This window comes from Papio anubis, chromosome 1, assembly GCF_008728515.1.
Source record: "Papio anubis isolate 15944 chromosome 1, Panubis1.0, whole genome shotgun sequence".
Taxonomy (NCBI): Eukaryota; Metazoa; Chordata; class Mammalia; order Primates; family Cercopithecidae; genus Papio; species Papio anubis.
Window position 1 is genome coordinate 197,594,588 of NC_044976.1, and position 20,169 is coordinate 197,614,756.

The window sequence follows — 20,169 nt, forward strand, 5'->3', positions numbered from 1 at the left end:
TATCTGACTCCACCCACATCCTGCTGATTGGTCTATTTTACAGAGCGCTGATTGGTCCATTTTGACAGCGTGCTGATTGGTGCCTTTACAATCCTTGAGCTAGATACAGAGTGCTAGAGGGAAAAGTTCTCCAAGTCCTCACTAGGTTAGTTAGACACAGAGTTAGCTAGATACAGAGTACCAATTGGTGTATTCACAAACCCCTGAGCCAGACACAGAGTGCTGATTGGTGTATTTACAAACCCTGAGCTAGACACAGAGTGCTGATTGGTGCACATACAATCCTCCGGCTAGATATAAAAGTTCTCCAAGTCCCCAGTCGGTTCAGGAGCCCAGCTGGCTTGACCCAGTGGATCCTGCGCCAGGGCTGCAGGTGGAGCTTCCCGCCAGTCCGGAGCTGCACCTGCACTCCTCAGCCCTTGGGCTGTGGATGGGACCGGGCGCCACAGAGCAGGGAGCCGCGCCCTTCTCGGGGAGGCTCAGGCCGCGTGGGACCCCACCGCAGGGGGAGGAGCTCAGACATGGTGGGCTGCAGGTCCCGAGCCCTGCCCCGCCCGGAGGCAGCTAAGGCCCAGCGAGAATTTGAGTAATTTGAGTGCGGCGCCAGCGGGCGGCACTGCTGGGGGACCCGGTGCAACCTCCGCAGCTGCTGGCCAGGGTGCTAAGCCCCTCACTGCCCCGGGCCGGCGGCGCCAGCCGGCCGCTCCATGTGCCGGGCCCGCCGAGCCAGCGCCCGCACACGCCGGAACTCGCACGGGCCCGCGAGCGCTGTGTGCAGCCCTGGTTCAGACGCAGGCCTCTCCCTCCACACTTCCCCACAAGCAGAGGAAGGCAGCTTCGCCTTCAGCCAGCCCAGAGAGGGGCTCCCAGGGTGCCATGGCAGGCTGAAGGGCTCCTCAAGCACCGCCAGAGTGGACGCGGAGGCCGAGGAGGCGCTGAGAGGGCTGCTAGCACATTGTCACCTCTCAATATGATGTCATTGAAAGAAATGTAGCATGCTTTAACATTGTAATTCTGAATGACCTTGAACTAGTAGTTTGTGACGGCGTCCCACAAATACCAAATATGTTGTTTCCTTTGGAAATTTAAAATATTCCATGATTCCCCTGTGAGTTCACTAATATACCCTGGCAGGACAATTTGAAAAGCTAAAAAACTGCACAGATCACAGACACTATATAATTTGCATGATAGAATACTCGAATGCCTTTATAGAAATGGGTTGGAGACTGGGAGCCTGGTAAGATTATTGCCAGTACAGTAATGACGAGGATGCAACTTGCAACATAAGCAAAGGAGATGTGAAAGGGAGATTTGGGTACATTAATTTGTAGTTCTTGCTAAATACATGGATATAAGGGAGTGTGGTGTAGTAGCATAAGAAAGTGGATGAGTCCCTTTCCCAACATGGCACAAGTGTAGCTAGTGATACTAGTAACCATAATATGTTTTTAAGTATTTGATAATCATATTTGAATCTAATTGGTTTCCCTTTTTATCCTGTATTTTATATCATGTATTAAACCCATTATTCTGAAAGGGTCCATTATTAAGCTTCATCAGAATGCCAATAAGTTAAATACACCTACTGGCCACTGGATATGCAAGTCTGAAAATCAGGAGATATGATAAAAGAAACATAAATGTAGTTAAGTTTACAGGTGTTTAACTTGTGCTGGAAGCTGTGGGTATAGATACAAATTTTCAAGGAGGAATATAGAGGTTACAATAAGGAGAGGCAAGGGTGGAAGCACACAGAACAGAAACACAAGAGGTGAAAACAGAATGAGGCTCTAGGGTGGAAAAATTAACAGGGAATTAAGAGAACCAACAGAGAGGTGTTACTGAGACAAAATGAAAAAAGCACTGGATAGGTAGAATTTGAGGAAAGCTTAAAAAGTATGCATGAAATTTTGGTAACTAGGAATTTTTTGGTGACCTTAGAAAGTTCAGAAGATTAGCATGGATAGAAATAACATTTCTGTGATGAACAAGGAATGAAACTAATTCACAAGTATAGATTAGGTTTTCTAGAAATCTGGTTGTGAAAAAAGGTGCAGTAGTTAAAGGTGGAGATAGGTCCAAGGGGTCGAACTTTTTAAAATACAAGAGATATTTGGTGATGTTTATACCTGTTACCTTGCATTAGAGGCAGCCCTTTCTCTGAAGGAAAACTCATGAATATTTAAAGAGAAGCTAGGAAGGGAAAAGGCAATAGCTCAATTTTGTATCCCCATCTGTTCTTCCCCGCACACCCAGTTTTTGCTGCTCCTTCCATTCCAGGGCTTTCCCTTTCATTGAAAGCCTGGTCACTCCCTAAAATAACATTTTATTATCTCTGACAAAGGAAAGTACCTAGAGCTTCCATGACCTTAAATACTAATAGATAAGAGCTATCGAGTGTTTACCATGTGCCAGGCACTGTTTTAGTCACTTTACAAATATTAACTCATTTTTCTTGAAAAAAATGCCAGTCGCATCAATGAAGAAATTGACTACTAAACTCAAACTTTCTCTTTCAATTAACTACATTGGAAAGTGTGGTACATTGAAACAATCTAGACTTCAATATCATACAGAGTAGAGTTCAAATTTTGCTTCAGCTATCTGATCTTTTAGGACCTTTATAATTGCTTTATCTATGTAGTAATAAAAATATCTACTTAAGCAAAAAAATTGCTTAAGTAAGAATCAAATGATATCTCAACCACAATGCTGAGGGCAGTCTGGACTCAATAATGCCACAACTCTCTATGTCAATAAACAAAACAACAGCCATTACAGTAACAGAAAACATATATATATATATTTCAAAGGTAACTAGTTTTGTTTTACTCAAACTATTTACAACAAAGGGCAGAGTAGAGACATGAATGGCTGCACAAGTTATTTTAATTATAAATTAATAAAAGCCTACATTAAATTCATCTTATTAACTACTTATGAGAGTGTATAAAAACTGATGAAACCAACATTTTTTGGTACTTCTGTTACTTCCGTTCGCTTCAACTTAACTATTCTTTCTAAATAGAAAATTAAAAGATGGCAAGCCATTGGTAAAAAGACATGTAATTTTGTTAATCAGGTTGACATTTTGAACATCTTCCTCTTCAGTTCAGCTGTCTTCTCATCTATCTTAGCATAAGAGTCCTCTGCTGCCTTTTCAATACCGTCGTGGTATTTCTCCAAAGCAGTTTTCAAGTTTAAAAATATTTCCTAGGTAGAAAATGAAACAGAATATAAATTATTCCATGCAACAACCTAAACTACAAATGAGTTATAGGAATTCCAAGTTTATTCATATTTATTAATATTTTAAAGCCTAAACTCTTATGCACACATATACAAATGTGCATGTCCATGTCTGCTTTTATTAAAAATTCATTCTATAAGCTGTACAAACACATCAAAAAAGTTTGCTACTTAAAGAACAAAGGAGAGATGTGAGACAAATGGCTAGGATTATAATATATTAAGAACAAACATATTTATAATTATCAAGGAAAAATTTACTTTAGAGCTTTCCATGTTAAACATGGAAAATAACTACATTACTGTAGATAACTATACTCTCTGCATTTGACCCTGATTATCATTTAAAAGGTATGCAAACAGATTTAATAAGCAATCTATAAGACTGAAAAATATATTAATACCTTTTAGAGTTGTTTGAATAAACTGATCAGATAGTTCAAGCCTATATGGATGTGCTAAGAATTTTAAAAAATAAAAAAACAATTTTTATAGATTAAATAAGAAGCAAATTAGCCTGTACACATTTTCTTCCATTTCATACTTGTCAAATATAATATTGATCCTCCTTTCATTATTTATTTCTTAGACAAAACAATTCTCAAACTATAATATACATAATACCACAAGAAATTGGTATTTTACAAGGTTATAGGATGTGTTTTGCCACTGAAATAAAATAGCCATCTTTTTCCAATGGGGGAAGAAAAGCAGTATATGAATACAATGTTCTCAATTTTAAGTGTCTCTCCCACTAAATTTTTCTTAAGCCTATAATTTTCGCTACTATTTATCTTAGTTTAAATTCTAGCAGAGATACTATCTGAATAAATTACATAGATTATAATTTGATATAGTATAAATTCAGTGTTCCAAAAAAGAACACTATTTCCAGCAACTCTGCCACCTATGCAAGTTTGAGAGCTATTACTACAGATTAAGTGAATGTAAATATATGCTTAAGACTAAACATTCTCCAGAAATCCAAACATAGTTATTAAATCCTAACACAAAAATAGAAGAGTGTGTTTATATTTCTGAGATCTAAGCAGGTATCAAATTACTACAACTATGATAGAATATGAACCAATAGGAAAATAAATCAAAATTTTTGAAGGCTTTATTTCTTAAATCTTGTAGGAAAAATAAGGTGAATTAGTTGCTAGCTTGTGTGAATGCCATTATAAAAAAAAAAAAACAGCACATTCAGCAGCTATAAATCAATTTAATTTTCTAGTTCTATATGAGTATATGTTTATTCATTCCAAAAAAGAAAGCTGAATAAATTTGGTAGAAAGATATTACTTATGAGAAACTATCAAAACTAAGTGTGACTAAATTAAGATATACAATCTGTACGTATCTGAACCAACCATTTCAAAACACCCAAAGGAATACTTTCCTTCTGAGAACAAATAACACTCTCAAGGAGGAGCAAAATCCTGCCGGTAGAGCCACAAGTGAATGAAATATTAAGGCCCAATTCCAGTGGCACAGGCGCAGAGACAAAAACATTTGAAGTTCTAAGCCAACCCTCACAAGATGTTTAATGGTGACAGATCGTATCCCTGACAAATACTATGTATTTTAGCATTTTCAATTATATTCTATATCCAAGTGGAATTTTATATTAATCCACCCTAATTCACATATAATAAGTAAGTCTTACTGTGATGGCCTCGTTGAAGCTAAACATTTTTAAACTCAAAGGCTAGTTCTGTGCTGTCGAATATAGCAACCAGTAGACATATGTGGCTTCTTAAATTTAATCAAATTTAATTTAATCAAATGAAATTAAAAATTCAGTTCCTCAGTTGCACCAGCCACACGTCAAGGACTCAACAGCCACATGTGCCCACTGGCTACGGTATTGAGCAATACAGAAGAACATTCTCATTATAGCAGAAAGTTCTGTTGGACAGTGTCAGTCTAGATAACTATCTCACTTTTCAAATCAGAAATATTTAAGACTATATACTATCCATGGAGTCTTATAGCCAGTGTGGCCATTTATCACATACATATAAATTAATCAACCCAATATATTATTGGGTACTTTGTATAAGTAGCACTGTAAATAGTACAATAGTACAATGAAAGACGCCAGTTATGCTTTCTTTCCTAAATGAACATATAACCAGAACAGACTGGATATTGAGCACCTGAAATAGAGCTAGTGCAAATAAAGAACAAAAATTTTTTATTTTATTTCATTGTAATTAAATATAAATGTAAATAGCCACATATTACTAATAGCTGTCCACTGGACAGCACAGATCCAGATTATTTGAAATAGACTGAGAGTGCTATAGTATTTGAAAGAGGAGAGAAAGATACTTCAAAGAAGTAAAAGAAAGTTATGTGGAAGACATAATTTCTACTGGGCCTTAAATAATGGAAATGATTAGCTTAGATAGAAAATTTTTAAAGTCCTAAGGTGGAAATCATTCCTGCCTTGTTCACAACTTACTCTCTGAATCAAGTGTGAAGCCTAACACCTAGCAGATACATTGGCCATTTGTTGAAATACTGACTGGGTGAATGAATGAACTGAAGGAAAATGGCCCTTGTTTTAAACAAGAAAATGTAGTATTGAGAATAATATTTTAGCAGGATAAATGTGGTAGTACTTAGTATTCAAGGCATATTTGATGCAGAAGAATCTAAAATCAAAGAAACTTGGCAAATGTTGCTGTAATCCATGACTACCACAAAATTATGTGATACATGTATAATAGTAAGAGCGCTGTATGTATGAAGGGCTATGTACATGTATGAAGAGTACCACCATGTAAAAGCAATCATGAAATTAACTTGGTGATTATCTGGATGTCAGGATTATCTAAAGCAAGTCCAAAATTTCAATGTTTTGTGATAGAAAATGATGCCATTGAGAAATACAAAGAAATTTATGAAGAAGTTGAGCAAAAGAGAGAAAAAGAAAAGGGAAAGACACAAAGTGAAGAAGAGGTCAGATGTGGGAAAATGTTGAATGTAATTTTAAAATATTATTTTTGTTGTGAGTGGCCAGAACAAGAAACATAGATTTTTGAAAGCTATCCAAATGAAGATAATAATTAAAACTAGAAGAGATAAATTATCTATGGGAAAGAACATTTAATGAAAAAAGACTATGATGATCACAAAATGCAACAGAACTGCACAAAGAACAATTTGGCAATCATAATATATCCTTTTTTCTTTTCAAGGATGATTATAAAGTAAGCTAAGGAGAGTTCTTTGACACAAAGTATTTGATTTTGCCAAAGTATTTAGAGACCTTCTCATTTGTGTAACAAATAGATATCACAATGTAGCCTGAATCAAGGTAGGTAAGAACAACTTAGCAAGTTGAACAATTGTACCCAAAGTTTTGATCAATAGTTCTATTCCTCTAGAATGAAAAAATTGCAATGCAGCAAAGGACCTTGTTCTAGTAAACATTTTTATTTTGAAGAAAAAGGCATGCAGATCAAATCTGAGGTGACACTAAGCAAGAAATAGTTACGGTGGAAGATAGAATGATAGATTTAAACTAACCTTGACATTTTGAAATCTAGGTTGAAATAAATAAAATAAAACCTAAAATAGTAAAATTCTGAATTAAAAGTAACAGTTGCACTAAAGTATGGTGAAAAACTCTTAACATGGCAGAACTGTATGTGGAAAAGACAGGAGTCCTTTAGTTGATCACAGGGTCAATATGAGTCAAAGGCAAGATATTGCTGCTAAAAATCCACCCCAATATTATGCTTTATTAAAAATGTGCTTTGGGTCTTGTTGGTCACATCATTATTTTGGAAGATTGTGTTTAGCACTGGATTCTAAATCTTAAGCAGAATAATGACAAATAGGAAATAGAGATGACAATAAATAGGACAGTAATCAATCTGAAAATGAAGCTATATAAAGAATGGTGGAAAACTGGGACTAATTATCCTGAATATGAGAAGGCTGAAAGAAACCATGATCATAATCCTCAAATGTCTGAAGGGTTATTAAGCAGAAAAGGGTACACATTTGCTCCACAGAGAAGATCTGGGCTGACTACAGAGTACAGAAATAAATATTTTAAACTCAAAATAAGAGACAGAATTTTAACAATTAAAGCTGCCCTAGTAGAACAGCTTGGGTGACCATACCCATTGAAAACTCTATACCACTGAAAACAATTAAGCCAAGCCTATCAGTGGTTCTCAAATGCCACATTAAAAAACACAATTTCATGGGCCCCATTGCTGGAGATGCTAATCAATGTGTTTGGGTGAGGATTTATTCATTTTAAAATTCCTCACTGGCCGGGCGCGGTGGCTCAAGCCTGTAATCCCAGCACTTTGGGAGGCCGAGGCGGGTGGATCACGAGGTCAGGAGATCGAGACCATCCTGGCTAACACGGTGAAACCTCGTCTCTACTAAAAATACAAAAAAAAACTAGCCGGGCGAGGTGGCGGGCGCCTGTAGTCCTAGCTACTCGGGAGGCTGAGGCAGGAGAATGGCGTGAACCCGGGAGGCGGAGCTTGCAGTGAGCTGAGATCCGGCCACTGCACTTCAGCCTGGGCGACAGAGCGAGACTCCGTCTCAAAAAAAAAATAAAATAAAATAAAATAAAATAAAATAAAATTCCTCACTGAATTCGAATACACAGCTAGTTTTAAGAAACACCATGCTAGATGACCTTTCAATTCTATAAATATTTATGGAAAGCATACTACACATAAGGCAGCATTCTAGGAATGGTTTGACATGATATGCTAAGGTTAACGTTAGACAGTTGCTACTGTTAAGAAATGGAAAATGTAACTGGCAAGACATACAGGCATAAAACTCAAAGTAATATAAGGTAGGCATGGGTATCTCATAACTGACAGACAAAGATGCCTCGAATCTGAGTTAGTAACTAGTTACTAACTTGTTAGTAACTGGTTCACTAACTGTTCCTAGACCACGTTATAACATATAAATATTTGTTGATTAGATTTGGTTAAGAAGCAGGATTAAATATGTGCTAAGTCTTTCTAATCGCCATACTAGACAGACTGACTCTTGGTGAATATCAAGTTAAGAGGCAGGAAAAAGAAAAGTAGTTGAGGTATACAAAAAAAAAAAAAAAAAAAAAAAAAAAAAACCCAGAAAAAAGCAGGCCAGTGTATTGGGAAGACCATGGAAGTGAAATCCCAACCATTTTATTTCTTTTACATCCAGTTTCCCTCTTCCTTTCCTTGCTCTATTCCCTTTTCTTTCCTTCCTTTTAACATAGCCTTAAGATAATGCTCATATGTGCAAGTGCTAACAACACAATTTTTCTGGGGGATAAGGTACTGAGAACAGATAAGGGAATTGTCTATTGTGGCTCTGTTAGTATTAAGAATTTTTACAAATTGGGTGTGGATAGCAGAAAATAATGGCAGCAGATGTTTAAATATTTATCAGGGTATCAGCGGTTTTAGAAATCTGGATGTAAGTTGTCAATGTAGACAAGGTAAAGAATGAAAAAAAAAAGAGGCTAAGGGATTTTGCATAATAAATAGCAATTTTTTGTGGTTTTTGGCAGAGCAGTTTGAATTATTGTTCTGGTAGAACACTCTTGAAGATATAAATCAAACTCAAAAGATAAGGAGAGAATAAATATATAATAAATATATCAGAAATAGACTACTTGTTAGAGACACTGGCAGTTAAAAGGATAGAAACAGGTAAACCTTTTATGTTTAGCATTGTACTAGCATTTTTAAAGATAAAAATGTAGGAGACAAGACGCCTGTTCTCATTAAACTGAGGACTGTTTATGAAGCTTTACAGTAAATATATTCAAAACAAGAATAAAGAGTAAATAATTTTAGGTATCATTAAAAGTCTCATTACACACAGAGACCAAGTAAGCTGTTTTGTTTCAGTTAACAACTCAAATACATATGAGATTATCTGCAATTAACTTCTTATGAACACATATTCACCTGGGACTTCAGTTTCTCCCTTTCAGCAGCATCTTTTAGTTGTTGAATTCCAAGTTTAATTTTTTGGATTTCTTGATTAATTGTGGTTACTCGTTCATAGACAGCACCTCTTTTTTCTTGAACTTTATTGCAATCCCTAAAAGAAAATCAACACAGCTAATATTTAATCCTCTTCAGTAACTAAAAAGGCAAACACAATTCTAGTTTTGATTCCAAAGTGACCATGTGTCAGTATTTGTTTGACAAACCTAAAACTCTTCTCAAGATATAAAAGCAAAGGCACGAAAACCCCAAAAAGTGGTGCTATAATCACATCATAGCATAGCATGAACTATTTCTCTCAATATATTAATGAGATTTTTTTTTTCCTCATTGGTGGGTCAGTGAATGAGTAAGTAAATAAATAAACACATTTTTTAAATGAAGATTTTTAAAGTTACATTTCCCCAGTTGTACACACTTAGGTGTGAATCAGTTTAACTTTTCTACAAGGCAGTTTGGCAACAAATATAAAATCCTTAGGTTCTGCCCTTTTTCATCTGCATGAGGCAGTATGAAGGAAACACTCAATGATCGCTAACATACCTTTTAGGAACTGAAAGAATGACATCATAGACATATCTGGGGCAGGTATTTTAAAAACACGTTCTTACAACTGATGGGTACTTCACCAATAAAGGACCCTAACATACTGGCTAAAAACATACTTGCATACTTAGGAAAGTATTACTTCTTACCTGAATATAAGACTTTTTCTCAAAACACAAATGCTGTAACTCTACAGACCAGCTGGACTATAAGATAGGCCAGTTAGTTCATTCTGATGCAAGCTAAACCACTATCTCTAAAGTGCACTGAAATAATCAGTAACATCAGAACCCTTCTGAAGAATGATGCGAAGGAATTGGAACTGTATATCTAGGAAAAGAGTAGCTAAGCCATCTCTATATCTAGACCTAGCAGTATAAGTTTTATAATTAACTCATCTGTTTTAGTCAACTAAAGGTGAAATAAAGATAAAACTGTTTAAACTCTTTTTGAAAATAGAGGTTTTGAAATCCTGGGGGAAAAATGTATTTGCTTTTCATAATCGCTTTCTAATACACTAAAATTGAAAACAACTTCATACTCAATTACTGTGCGTTTGTATTGCTTAACGTCTTCATGTTTCTTATTTATTTTGAATTGTGCTGTGGCAAGTTTTTCCTTCTTCACAATCATCAGTCTTTTGAACGAATTTTCTTCAGTCTTCAATTTCTTCAGTTCTGACTCATCACTCTCAATTTGGTCCTCTAGGTTCAGGCTCTGTATTTTATAAGAAGTATTTAAAGTCAACATAACCAATGAGGATTTATAAATAAAATGAAACAGTATTTTCTAGGATGAACTATAATTAAACACAATTTTTAAAAGAGATAAAACTCTAAAGCCTGAAAGCCTGGCAGAAAAATGCAGACGAACCAGAAGAGACAACAGGGAGGCACCAGAGATACTGAGAAAGGACATGACAATTAGAGAGGTATTTTCATCACATTATTCTATCAGCATAGACTGAAAGGGAGACATGTTAAGAAGATTAGCTAAGAGACTAGAGTTGAGGGGGTTAGGATCTGAACTAAAGTAGTAAAAATAAAGGGAAAAGGGTAGGTGTGAGAAACAATTCAAAGCAGTAGATACACATCTCTTTTGGGTGACTCGATGGCAGATGAGGGGACTATGTAGTTGGGAAAGAATACCTGGGGCAATCTCACCTTCTAATCCCTACTTATCTCAAAAAGGAAATTGTTTATCAAATGTAATGATAGTTATCCTGGAGGCGCAGTCTGGATGAAGATGATCAAGTTAAGAAGTAAAAAAGGATTTTCAAGCTTGTAGCCTGAGAAACTGCCATTAGCTCTCATTTCTTCAGGGCAGAGGACTATGTCATAAACTTTAAATGTCTCCATAGGTCCTAGATACAGTGTTGGGCACTAAGTTGGAACTTTCTTTCTGATGTTAACATCATTTCCAACTGGTAGAACAAATTTAAAATCCCATGACAGTAGTTCATTCCCCTTATCCATGGCTTCACTTTCCATGGTTACAGTCACCCCTGGTCAACTGTGGTCTAAAAATATTAAATGGAAAGTATTAGAAATAAACAATTCATCAGTTTTAAACTGTGTGCTGTTCTCAGTACTGTGACTAAATCTTGCACCATCCTACTCCATCCCACCCTGGATGTCTGGGTGTGTGTGCTTTTGAGATGGGGCTTCACTCTGTCACTCAGACTGGAGTACAGCGGAACGATCATAGCTCACTGTAGTCTTGACTTCCTGGGCTCAAGTGATCCTCCCACCTCAGACTCCCAAGTGGCTGGGACTACAGACATACACCATCATAGCTAGCTAACTTTTTAAATTTTCTGTAGGGATAGCATCTTGCTATGTTGTTCAAGCTGGTCTCCAACTCTTGGTCTCAATGGTCCTCCCTCCTCAGCCTTCCAAAGTTCTGGGATTATAGGCTTGAGCCACCATGCCCAGCCCTGACCCTGGAAGTGAATCATCCCTTTGCACAGCAGATTCATGCTGTATACACTACTGGCTCTCTAGTCATCAACATCCAACTGTCAACATCATAGTGCCTTGAGGATCTAGGATCACATGAAGCAGATGATCCTTACTCTGATGTATGGTCAGAAGGTTAACAGTAGCCTAGCAATATCTCACTTTAATTATTTATCTAGGCATTTTATCATCTCACATCATCACAAGAAGGGTGAGTTTAGTACAATAAGATATTTTGAGAGAGAGACCACATTCACGTAACTTTTATTACAGTATATTGCTATAAATGCTCTTTTATTAGTAATTATTATTAATCTCTTACTGTGCCTAAGTTTTAAATTAAACTTTATCATAGGTATGTATGTATAGGAAAAAACATATATATAGGGTTTGTTACTATCCACAGTTTCAGGCATGCCCTGGGGGTCTTAAAATGAATCCCGAGGATAAGGGGGAGCTACTGTACTATTTTCCAAAATATACACAGCAATGTATTGGGTTAGTTATTATTAATTTCATCTGAAGGTTAAAAATTGGGTCTTGCTACTGCTATATTTAAAAAGAAAAGTGTCATTTTCACAGCATACACTGCCACATCTATTATATTGTAGAATGACCCTGCTTTTCTTTAGGAAAACAGTAACAAAAAGTGAAAGCAAAATCCAAGGAACTATAGTAAATTGTATATAACAAAGACATAAAAATTCCATACAATACAAACCTCCTTTAAGATACTGGCTAATTTTTCCCTATTATCTGAAAGGTCCTGTATTTTCTTTTGATATAACTGCACTTCCAACTGACATGAAGGCAGGCAGTCAACTGAATCTCCATAGATTTCATATTTCTCCACCACTTCTTGCTTTGAAAGACGAAAAACAAAGACCACAGTTTGATATTCTTCTTAATGAAGCTGCAGTAATATCAATTTGTTTGCTCTTAAATAATTTCTGCATTTAATACTGAAACTTAAGAGCAGGGAATAATTAAATTTCTAGGTCAGTAATACAGCACTATTATTGACATGTGTTTAAGCACAAATAATTGTTTTTTAATCGCCAAGTATCTTCAAACAAAGGAAAATTGCCATAATTTTACTAAATTACTCGATGAAATACTTTCCAAAAGTTATTAATGATGATATTAAAATAGTTTATTTTGCTAATATTCAAACTATTTCTGATTACTCCTGGGCTATCAATCGTATTACTCATTTATAATCTTCCTATTCATTTGTATAATAACGACTACTACAGTTAATTCTTTTAAAAAGATTAACTCCTCATCTAAAATTACAAAATGAACATATATTTCCTACAACCATGGTAACAATACAAAGACTCCTTCCCTTATTCTCACTAGCCTACCCCTCGATCTACCTTATTTTTTTATTTTTCTTACTAATTTGTAATCTTTGCAAATCATGGATATAATCCCTCTGTCATATGTACTGTAATTATGTTCTAATATGTCTAATTTTCTCTAAAGATTTTCTGTTGCCAATCTTAATTTAAAAAATCTATCCTAGTCCAAGATTATATAAATGTTCTCCTAAAATCAGTAAAACTTAAATTTTTTAAGGTAAATTTTTAATACATATAAAATTTATTTTTGTAAAAGAGCAAAGTGTAGGCCCAACACCCTTTTCTTCTAGATGAATCGCTAATTGAGCCAGAACTGTTTCTTAAATAAATCATCCTTTTCTCATTAATACTCAAATCTATTTCTGGATTCTCATTTCTGTTCTGGTGATCTTTGTCTATTCTTGTGTGATAATCTTAATTTTCAAGAAAGAATTGGATAACAAATTCAAAGACAAACCACATATGTTTTTTAAATTAATAGTTTAAAAACAATGCTTCACAAAAGATGGTAAATTGTCTGCCCACTTCTAAGTTTGTATTGCACCACGTCAATCCATCTCCTACATAACCCATAATCTTGAACATACCTTACTCCCTACTACCTCACAGAATTCACATATGCTGTTCCCTCTGCCTTTCATGTTCTTCCATACACAATGAATTGGGCCTTGGTACTGCTATGTTTAAAATGAAAAGTATCTTTTTTTAATGCTAGCATCTGAAGAACGGTAGCATTCTTCCTTCCCTCTTCCACCTGTACTTCCAGCCCAATACTAAACTGGGCTCCCCTTATTACATTATTTCAAAGCACTCTATACTTCCTTTCCTCTTTCTGATACTATTAATAGATTTTAATTTTTCAAGCAGTTAGACATTCATAGCAAAATTAATCAAAAGGTACAGAGATTTCTCATATACCCCTATCCACACACATGCATACCTTATACTTTGTCATAGTATATATTATAATTTATAATTACAATTGTTTGTAAAATTACTTAATACTTTTCTCCCTTGTAATAAAGTAATTAAATCTCACAACCCAGCATTTCTGTTTTGATCTCCCAGAGCAAAGCCTTGTTGCATGATTGAACATATGTCTTGAAATTATATTTATTTTCCCCATATCCACTCTAGAGAAAAGCTACAAAGAAATAAGGTCAAAAAAAGTTTAAGAGGAAGTATAGATAATTCAGAAATCCAAAAAATAACACATAATTAAACAAGAATTTGCTTTTTTTTTTTTGGATACAAAAGCATTAAAATAAAAAGAAAACTCACTCTGGCGTTTTTAAGCTTCTGGACCGTATCTTTCATTTTTTCTTTATAATTTTTTAGCTTCTCTGGAGAATCCACAATTTTTGTTTTCAAACTCTCTTGTATTTCTTTCAAAGAAACCACTGACAATTTTAGTTCATTCTGTTGAGAAAACATTTTTATATATTAGATATAATAAACTTGGTGATTTACCATTCTAGTATAATGGGAAAGAACAAAGAAATTAGGTCCATGTTCTCTGTAATGGGGGTAAAATTAAATTCTGAACACATCACTTACCTACTTAATTGCTCACATTTGTCTGTAGGCCAAAGATCAAGCTCCTCCTTAGCAGGACATTCAAAGCCTTTCATTACATGGCTCTTACTCTCATCCTGTCTAGTCTCATCTCCCACCAGTTCCCTACTGCACCCTACAATCTGGTAATTCTGATCTTATGTTTAGACAAGTATAAGTGATCTTTCTTTGACCAGTAGGGTCCTCCTAGAATATCATTATCCCACTCCTGTCTACCTGCTAAATTTGTACTGATCCCTGAAAATCCTGCTCCCATATTCTCTACGTTTCTTCTTTAAATAGTACAATTTTTGTACGTGCAACTCTATAATTATGTACTTAATATGTGTTTCATAAGACTGAGCAAATTGGAGTTGTGAAAATGTACCTTGGTTTTCCAAGTACCCAAATAAAGTTATAGCACTGAGAAGGTGCTCACTACATGCTTGCTGAATGAAAACAAATTCCCTTCTCCTGAATTTCAAAAATGAATGTAACTATTCAAAGAATCGAAGTGAAGGGTGGCTGGAAATTATCTTGAAAGTTTGTTGTTTTAAGTCTGAAATTATGTCAAAAAAATTCCTATGAATTTTCTTCTCAGATATTTGTTGATAAGTTGTATTTACATTGTCTGGGGACCCTCGATGACTCTATATACTAACAGGAAAGATTTTCCAGATATATTAAGTGAAAGAACCAATTCACAGATCAACATATAAGACATAAATACATTTCTATAAAAACAGAACAAAATAGTGACACATGATTATGTGCCTCTATATGTGTATACATATGGTGTCGGAAAAAGGAAGGGAATAGTATTACCTCAAGGTAAAATGGGCTGAGAGGAGGCCTTTCACATTTCGTACCCTTCTCTCTCTCTCTCTATATATATATATGTATACTCCTCTCTCTATATATACATATATATACGTGTGTGTGTGTGTGTGTGTGTGTATGTAAAGAGAGAATATTTCATAACAAGAATGTATTACTGTGTTGTGTAATTTGTCTAAATATTTTTAACTTAAAAGATTCTTACTTTTTGATCAGCTAACTCAGAGGCCAAAACTGCATGTTCGATATAATGTATTCCTGTAATTTCTGTATATTTTGTTATTTTATTCTTAGAGTTCTGCAAATCACATTATCTACTCTCTTTTAATGCTCTACAAGATTAGAGGTTATTTTCCTTACAATAGTGTTAACTTTCATCACTTTTCTCCTCTTTATAAAAGGTCTAAACTTGATAAGTACAAAGTGTTTGTTTTAACTTGGATTTAAATGGGACAGAAAGAAGTAAATAACAAAATTGAGCCATAGTAAGTACTACTCAGATGAAAGCATTTCCCAATTAAAAAAATGATAGAAAAATAAGGGAAATATAATACCACAGTAAGTTTCTCAAGGATCTAAAGAATACATGTTAAAATAATAAGGAAACTATAAAAGTACAATGAGAAAATATAGTATTAAAAAATAATCTGATGAATAGGGCAGTCCTTTCTATGTACATAATTAAAGCCAAAAACCATAAAGGCCTTATCTATAAATTTTATTACATAAAAACATAAACCTTTTAATGGGCAAAAAATATATAAATTTGACAGACAAATAAATGGAGAGCTAAAATCCCTAATTCATGGAGTTTATTGAAAAATAAGTAAGTGGCCAGGTGCGGTGGCTCACACCTGTAATCCTAGCACTTTCGGAGGCTGAGGTGGGTGGATCACTTGAGGTCAGGAGTTCAAAACCACTCTGGCCAACATGGTAAAACCCTGTCTCTACTAAAAATACAAAAAAATTAGTCGGGAGTGGTGGCGGATGTCTGTAATCCCAGTTACTTGGGAGGCTGAGGCAAGAGAATCCCTTGAACCTGGGAGACAGAGGTTGCAGTGAGCTGAGATCATGCCATTGCACTCCAACCTAGGCAAAACAGTGAGACTCCATCTCAAAAAATAAATAAATAAATAAATAAAATAAATAAATAAGCAAGGTACCCAAACAAGTAACATACAAAATAAGAAATTACAAGAAATCACTAAGCAAGATGGCCGAAATCACTAGAATTAAAGGAATTAAATTAAAATGAGATTATTTTGGCCTGGCGTGGTGGCTCATGCCTGTAATCCCAGCACTTTGCGAGGCCAAGGAGGGTAGATCACAAGGTCAAGAGTTCGAGAGCAGTCTGCATAATATGGTGAAACCCCGCCTATACTAAAAATACAAAAATTAGCTGGGCATGGTGGCACGCGCCTGTAGTCCCAGCTGGTCAGAAGACTGAGGCAGAATTGCTTGAACCCAGGAGGTGGAGGTTGTGGTGAGTCAAGATCGCACCACTGCACTCCAGCCTGGGTGACAGAGTGAGACTCTGTCTCAAATATATAAATAAATAAAATAAATAAAAACAAAATGAGAATTTTTTTTTTTCAATATAACAGTAACAAAGATTTTAAAAGCCTGAAAACATCCAAATTTGGCAAGGGTGTAGGGAAAGGGACAGTCTCTTGTTCTACTGGTAGTAATATAAATTGGTATCTTTCTAGAAATCAGTTTGGCTGCATTGGTCAATTTTACATGTGTATTTCCTATGACCCAAAAATCCTAAACAAAAAAAATTATTTTAAATAAAAGCAGCGTGTTGCAGAAATGTATGTATGTACATATGTATGCATATGATACACACATACATATATTTCTGTTTAATAGCAAAAAATTAGAAGCAATGTGAAAGTCTATCAGTAGAGGATTAAAAAGATCTACAAGACAGCACATACATATAATGCACAACTAGAAGCAAGCATTAATATAATGAGGATCTATTTAAAACTCATACCTGTGTTATATTGCTAAATGGGGAAAAAAGCAGGTAAGACGTATTGAGCCTAATATCATTTATGTAAAATTACACACGTATATTTACATATACATAGCAAATACAATCTTTGATATACATCAGATTGTATAGTGAGCTTTCAGGTGATTTTTACTTTCTTCATACATTTCTGTGTTTTGGTATTTTTTAAAACAATAGTCATCTATTATATTTAAGTTGAAAAAGATTGCTTCATTTTGAGGGAAAAAAGAGAGAAACATTTGACAATAATAACACACACAGCTAAAATACTCCTCTACACAATATATTCAAACTTTAAATGCTAGTGAAAAGAAAAGATGTTTACCAAACGCTTGGTTTTCTCTGAAATATTTGACTTCTTTTGGGAATTTCCCTCTTGCAGCACTATCTAAGGGAAAAAGCAAACACATGTTTTATAATGACTCAAAACATTTAGATTTAGCCACTCACTGCTGTCTCATAAAATTAAGGTAAGAAAGGAGTTAAATGTGTTAGATCAGATATTCTTTAAACTTTCTCTGTTCATGATGCTCCTAAGGCAAAAGAAATATCTAAGAGCTCCTTTACTAAGTAGTTAAGTCCAAATAACGGCCTAAGTATTTATGTCCTAACATTGTAGCCCTTTGAAAAATAATACACATAAGTTGAAATAAAAATTTTTTATTTTGTTTTTAAATAACCTCGAGTACTTCCTAGTTAGATGTATGTACCTACTGGGCACTGCATACATTCATGTACCTTGGAGCGTATATTTCAGATTAGATACAGAATTCTCATTTCCTGTGTCACAGTGATTTTTACATTGTACTTGCTTTTACCACAGTAAATGCCAAACCCCAGCTTCACAAGGATATGAAAGGAATGTGACCAAAAATTGAAACTGTGAACTTCCTTGAATTCAAGAAGGATATGACAGATGCTGAGTACTACAGTGGTTCCCTTGAAAATTCAAGATACTTTGAGGCATTCTTGAGAGTTTACTGCAGTATCCAGGGCGCCACAGTACATGGTTTGGAAGCAGCAAAACTAGACCTAGGAAAACCCTAAAAAATTATATTCAGTAAGACAACAAAAAACTTTGCCAACAAAACCCATCATGGTTCTAGATGGTTGAGAGAAGTATATATCCATTATAAGGGGCACAAATAGGCACAGAAATATATTCTATTTCTTTGGTAATGGAGAAAGCAATGTGCTGTTACCTCCACTATATGTCCCACCACATCTACAAACAAATTTTATTTTTTAAAGTTTAAGGTGCCCCACAACAGATACCGTTTTCTGATGAAAATCCTGATTTAGTGATTGTTGTAGCTCCTGAATACCATCTGAAAGTTGCTTGAACTCTTCTTGCTCTTCAACTGGAACAGAACTTAACACAGCAAAATAGATTAAAATACCGCTCTTCAGTTTTGAAAGGCTAAAACGAAATACCTGTCCTCAAATAACTTAGATGAAGAAATCCTCTACTTTTATGTTTCTGAATTACACCCTTTCATGTGGCAACCATTTAAAATGAATGATCTGGCCTCTACTACAGGCAAAAAATAAAAATCAAATGAGCTCCTTCAGTTTTCTACTATCAAATCTATGGATCCATCCACATACATACCTACCTTTTCTAACTTCACTCCTAATAAAATGCATATTGTATTCTTTCTGGTAATGCTGATTTCTCTACCTCTGTACTGGCTATCATCGCCTCACATCTCTTACTCCCGTATCATCCATTCTTCCACTACTAGTCCTTCCTTACAACACTTACACGTGTTCAAGTCTCTTCTATATGAATGTTTTCAAATTTAGTTTTTGCCTATCTGATATATTAGCTGTTTTTATATAAACTCCCTGTTTAAAGCCTTTGTCTATTTTTTTTTTAAGTTATACTTTTTCCTATCAGTTTATAGGGCTGCTTTATAGTTTTGTATATTATATTTGTATATTAGGAATATTACATGGGTTTTGTTATTAGAGTTGTAAGGCTTTGTGGCATGTGCTGCAAATATTCTCTCCACTTTGTCATTCTTCTTTTGATTTAGTTTGTGGTATCTTTTACCCTGTTATAGTCTAATGTCTGCCTGTCCCCAGTCTTTTCAGCTTACTGCTGCCTGTAAAGGCAATTTTAACCAGGGGCAGGTTAGAAAATCTCTCACCTAAAATAGATAACCTCAAAGACATCTCTATAAATTAGAAGAGATTTCAAAAATCCTGCTCAAAATCAATATATATATGAGGAAGGCCAAGAAATCACAATTGTTGAGTGATTCTTTTCCCTACATTACCTATAAGTCAAAAACAAAACAAATAGACAAAAAACTCTGTTGTAGGAGTAAACATTTGATGGAATCAACTGATCTGAAGGAACATAGTCCAGGCAGTTACTGCTCACTTACATAAGACGATATTCCAGACACAAATTAGAAGAGTAAGCTAAAGGCTTTAAACAAATCAGGCTAACACATCAACAACAGAAAAAGCCAAAGGATGTATTACATAATTAAGAGTTAGAAGAAAAACTAGTTTTTCTTTTTTCTTAGAAAAGGCAAACTCAAATACCCTGCTATTTATTAAGGGAGATAAAAGAGACTTAAGGTGGACTATAGGGTTGTAAAATACTACTTACAATTCATTTTGCATTTTGA

At 35.0% G+C, this 20,169-nt stretch overlaps 1 protein-coding gene across 3 annotated transcripts in view; it reads right to left on the minus strand.

Moving 5' to 3' along the window:
* Nucleotides 1-2,778: 2,778 nt before the first annotated feature.
* The window catches only part of NUF2 (NUF2 component of NDC80 kinetochore complex), a 34,077-nt gene continuing 16,686 nt past the window's right edge, over nt 2,779-20,169 (minus strand). For all 3 annotated transcript variants that reach the window (XM_003893475.4, XM_003893476.4, XM_009192732.4), the window contains 7 exons: nt 18,803-18,899; nt 17,853-17,915; nt 14,398-14,535; nt 12,474-12,614; nt 10,336-10,511; nt 9,207-9,342; nt 2,779-3,216 (listed from right to left, as the gene is read on the minus strand). In XM_003893475.4, coding sequence (XP_003893524.1) covers nt 3,082-3,216; nt 9,207-9,342; nt 10,336-10,511; nt 12,474-12,614; nt 14,398-14,535; nt 17,853-17,915; nt 18,803-18,899 — 886 coding nt within the window. In that variant the 3' untranslated portion in view covers nt 2,779-3,081. The remainder of the gene's footprint in view (nt 3,217-9,206; nt 9,343-10,335; nt 10,512-12,473; nt 12,615-14,397; nt 14,536-17,852; nt 17,916-18,802; nt 18,900-20,169) is intronic.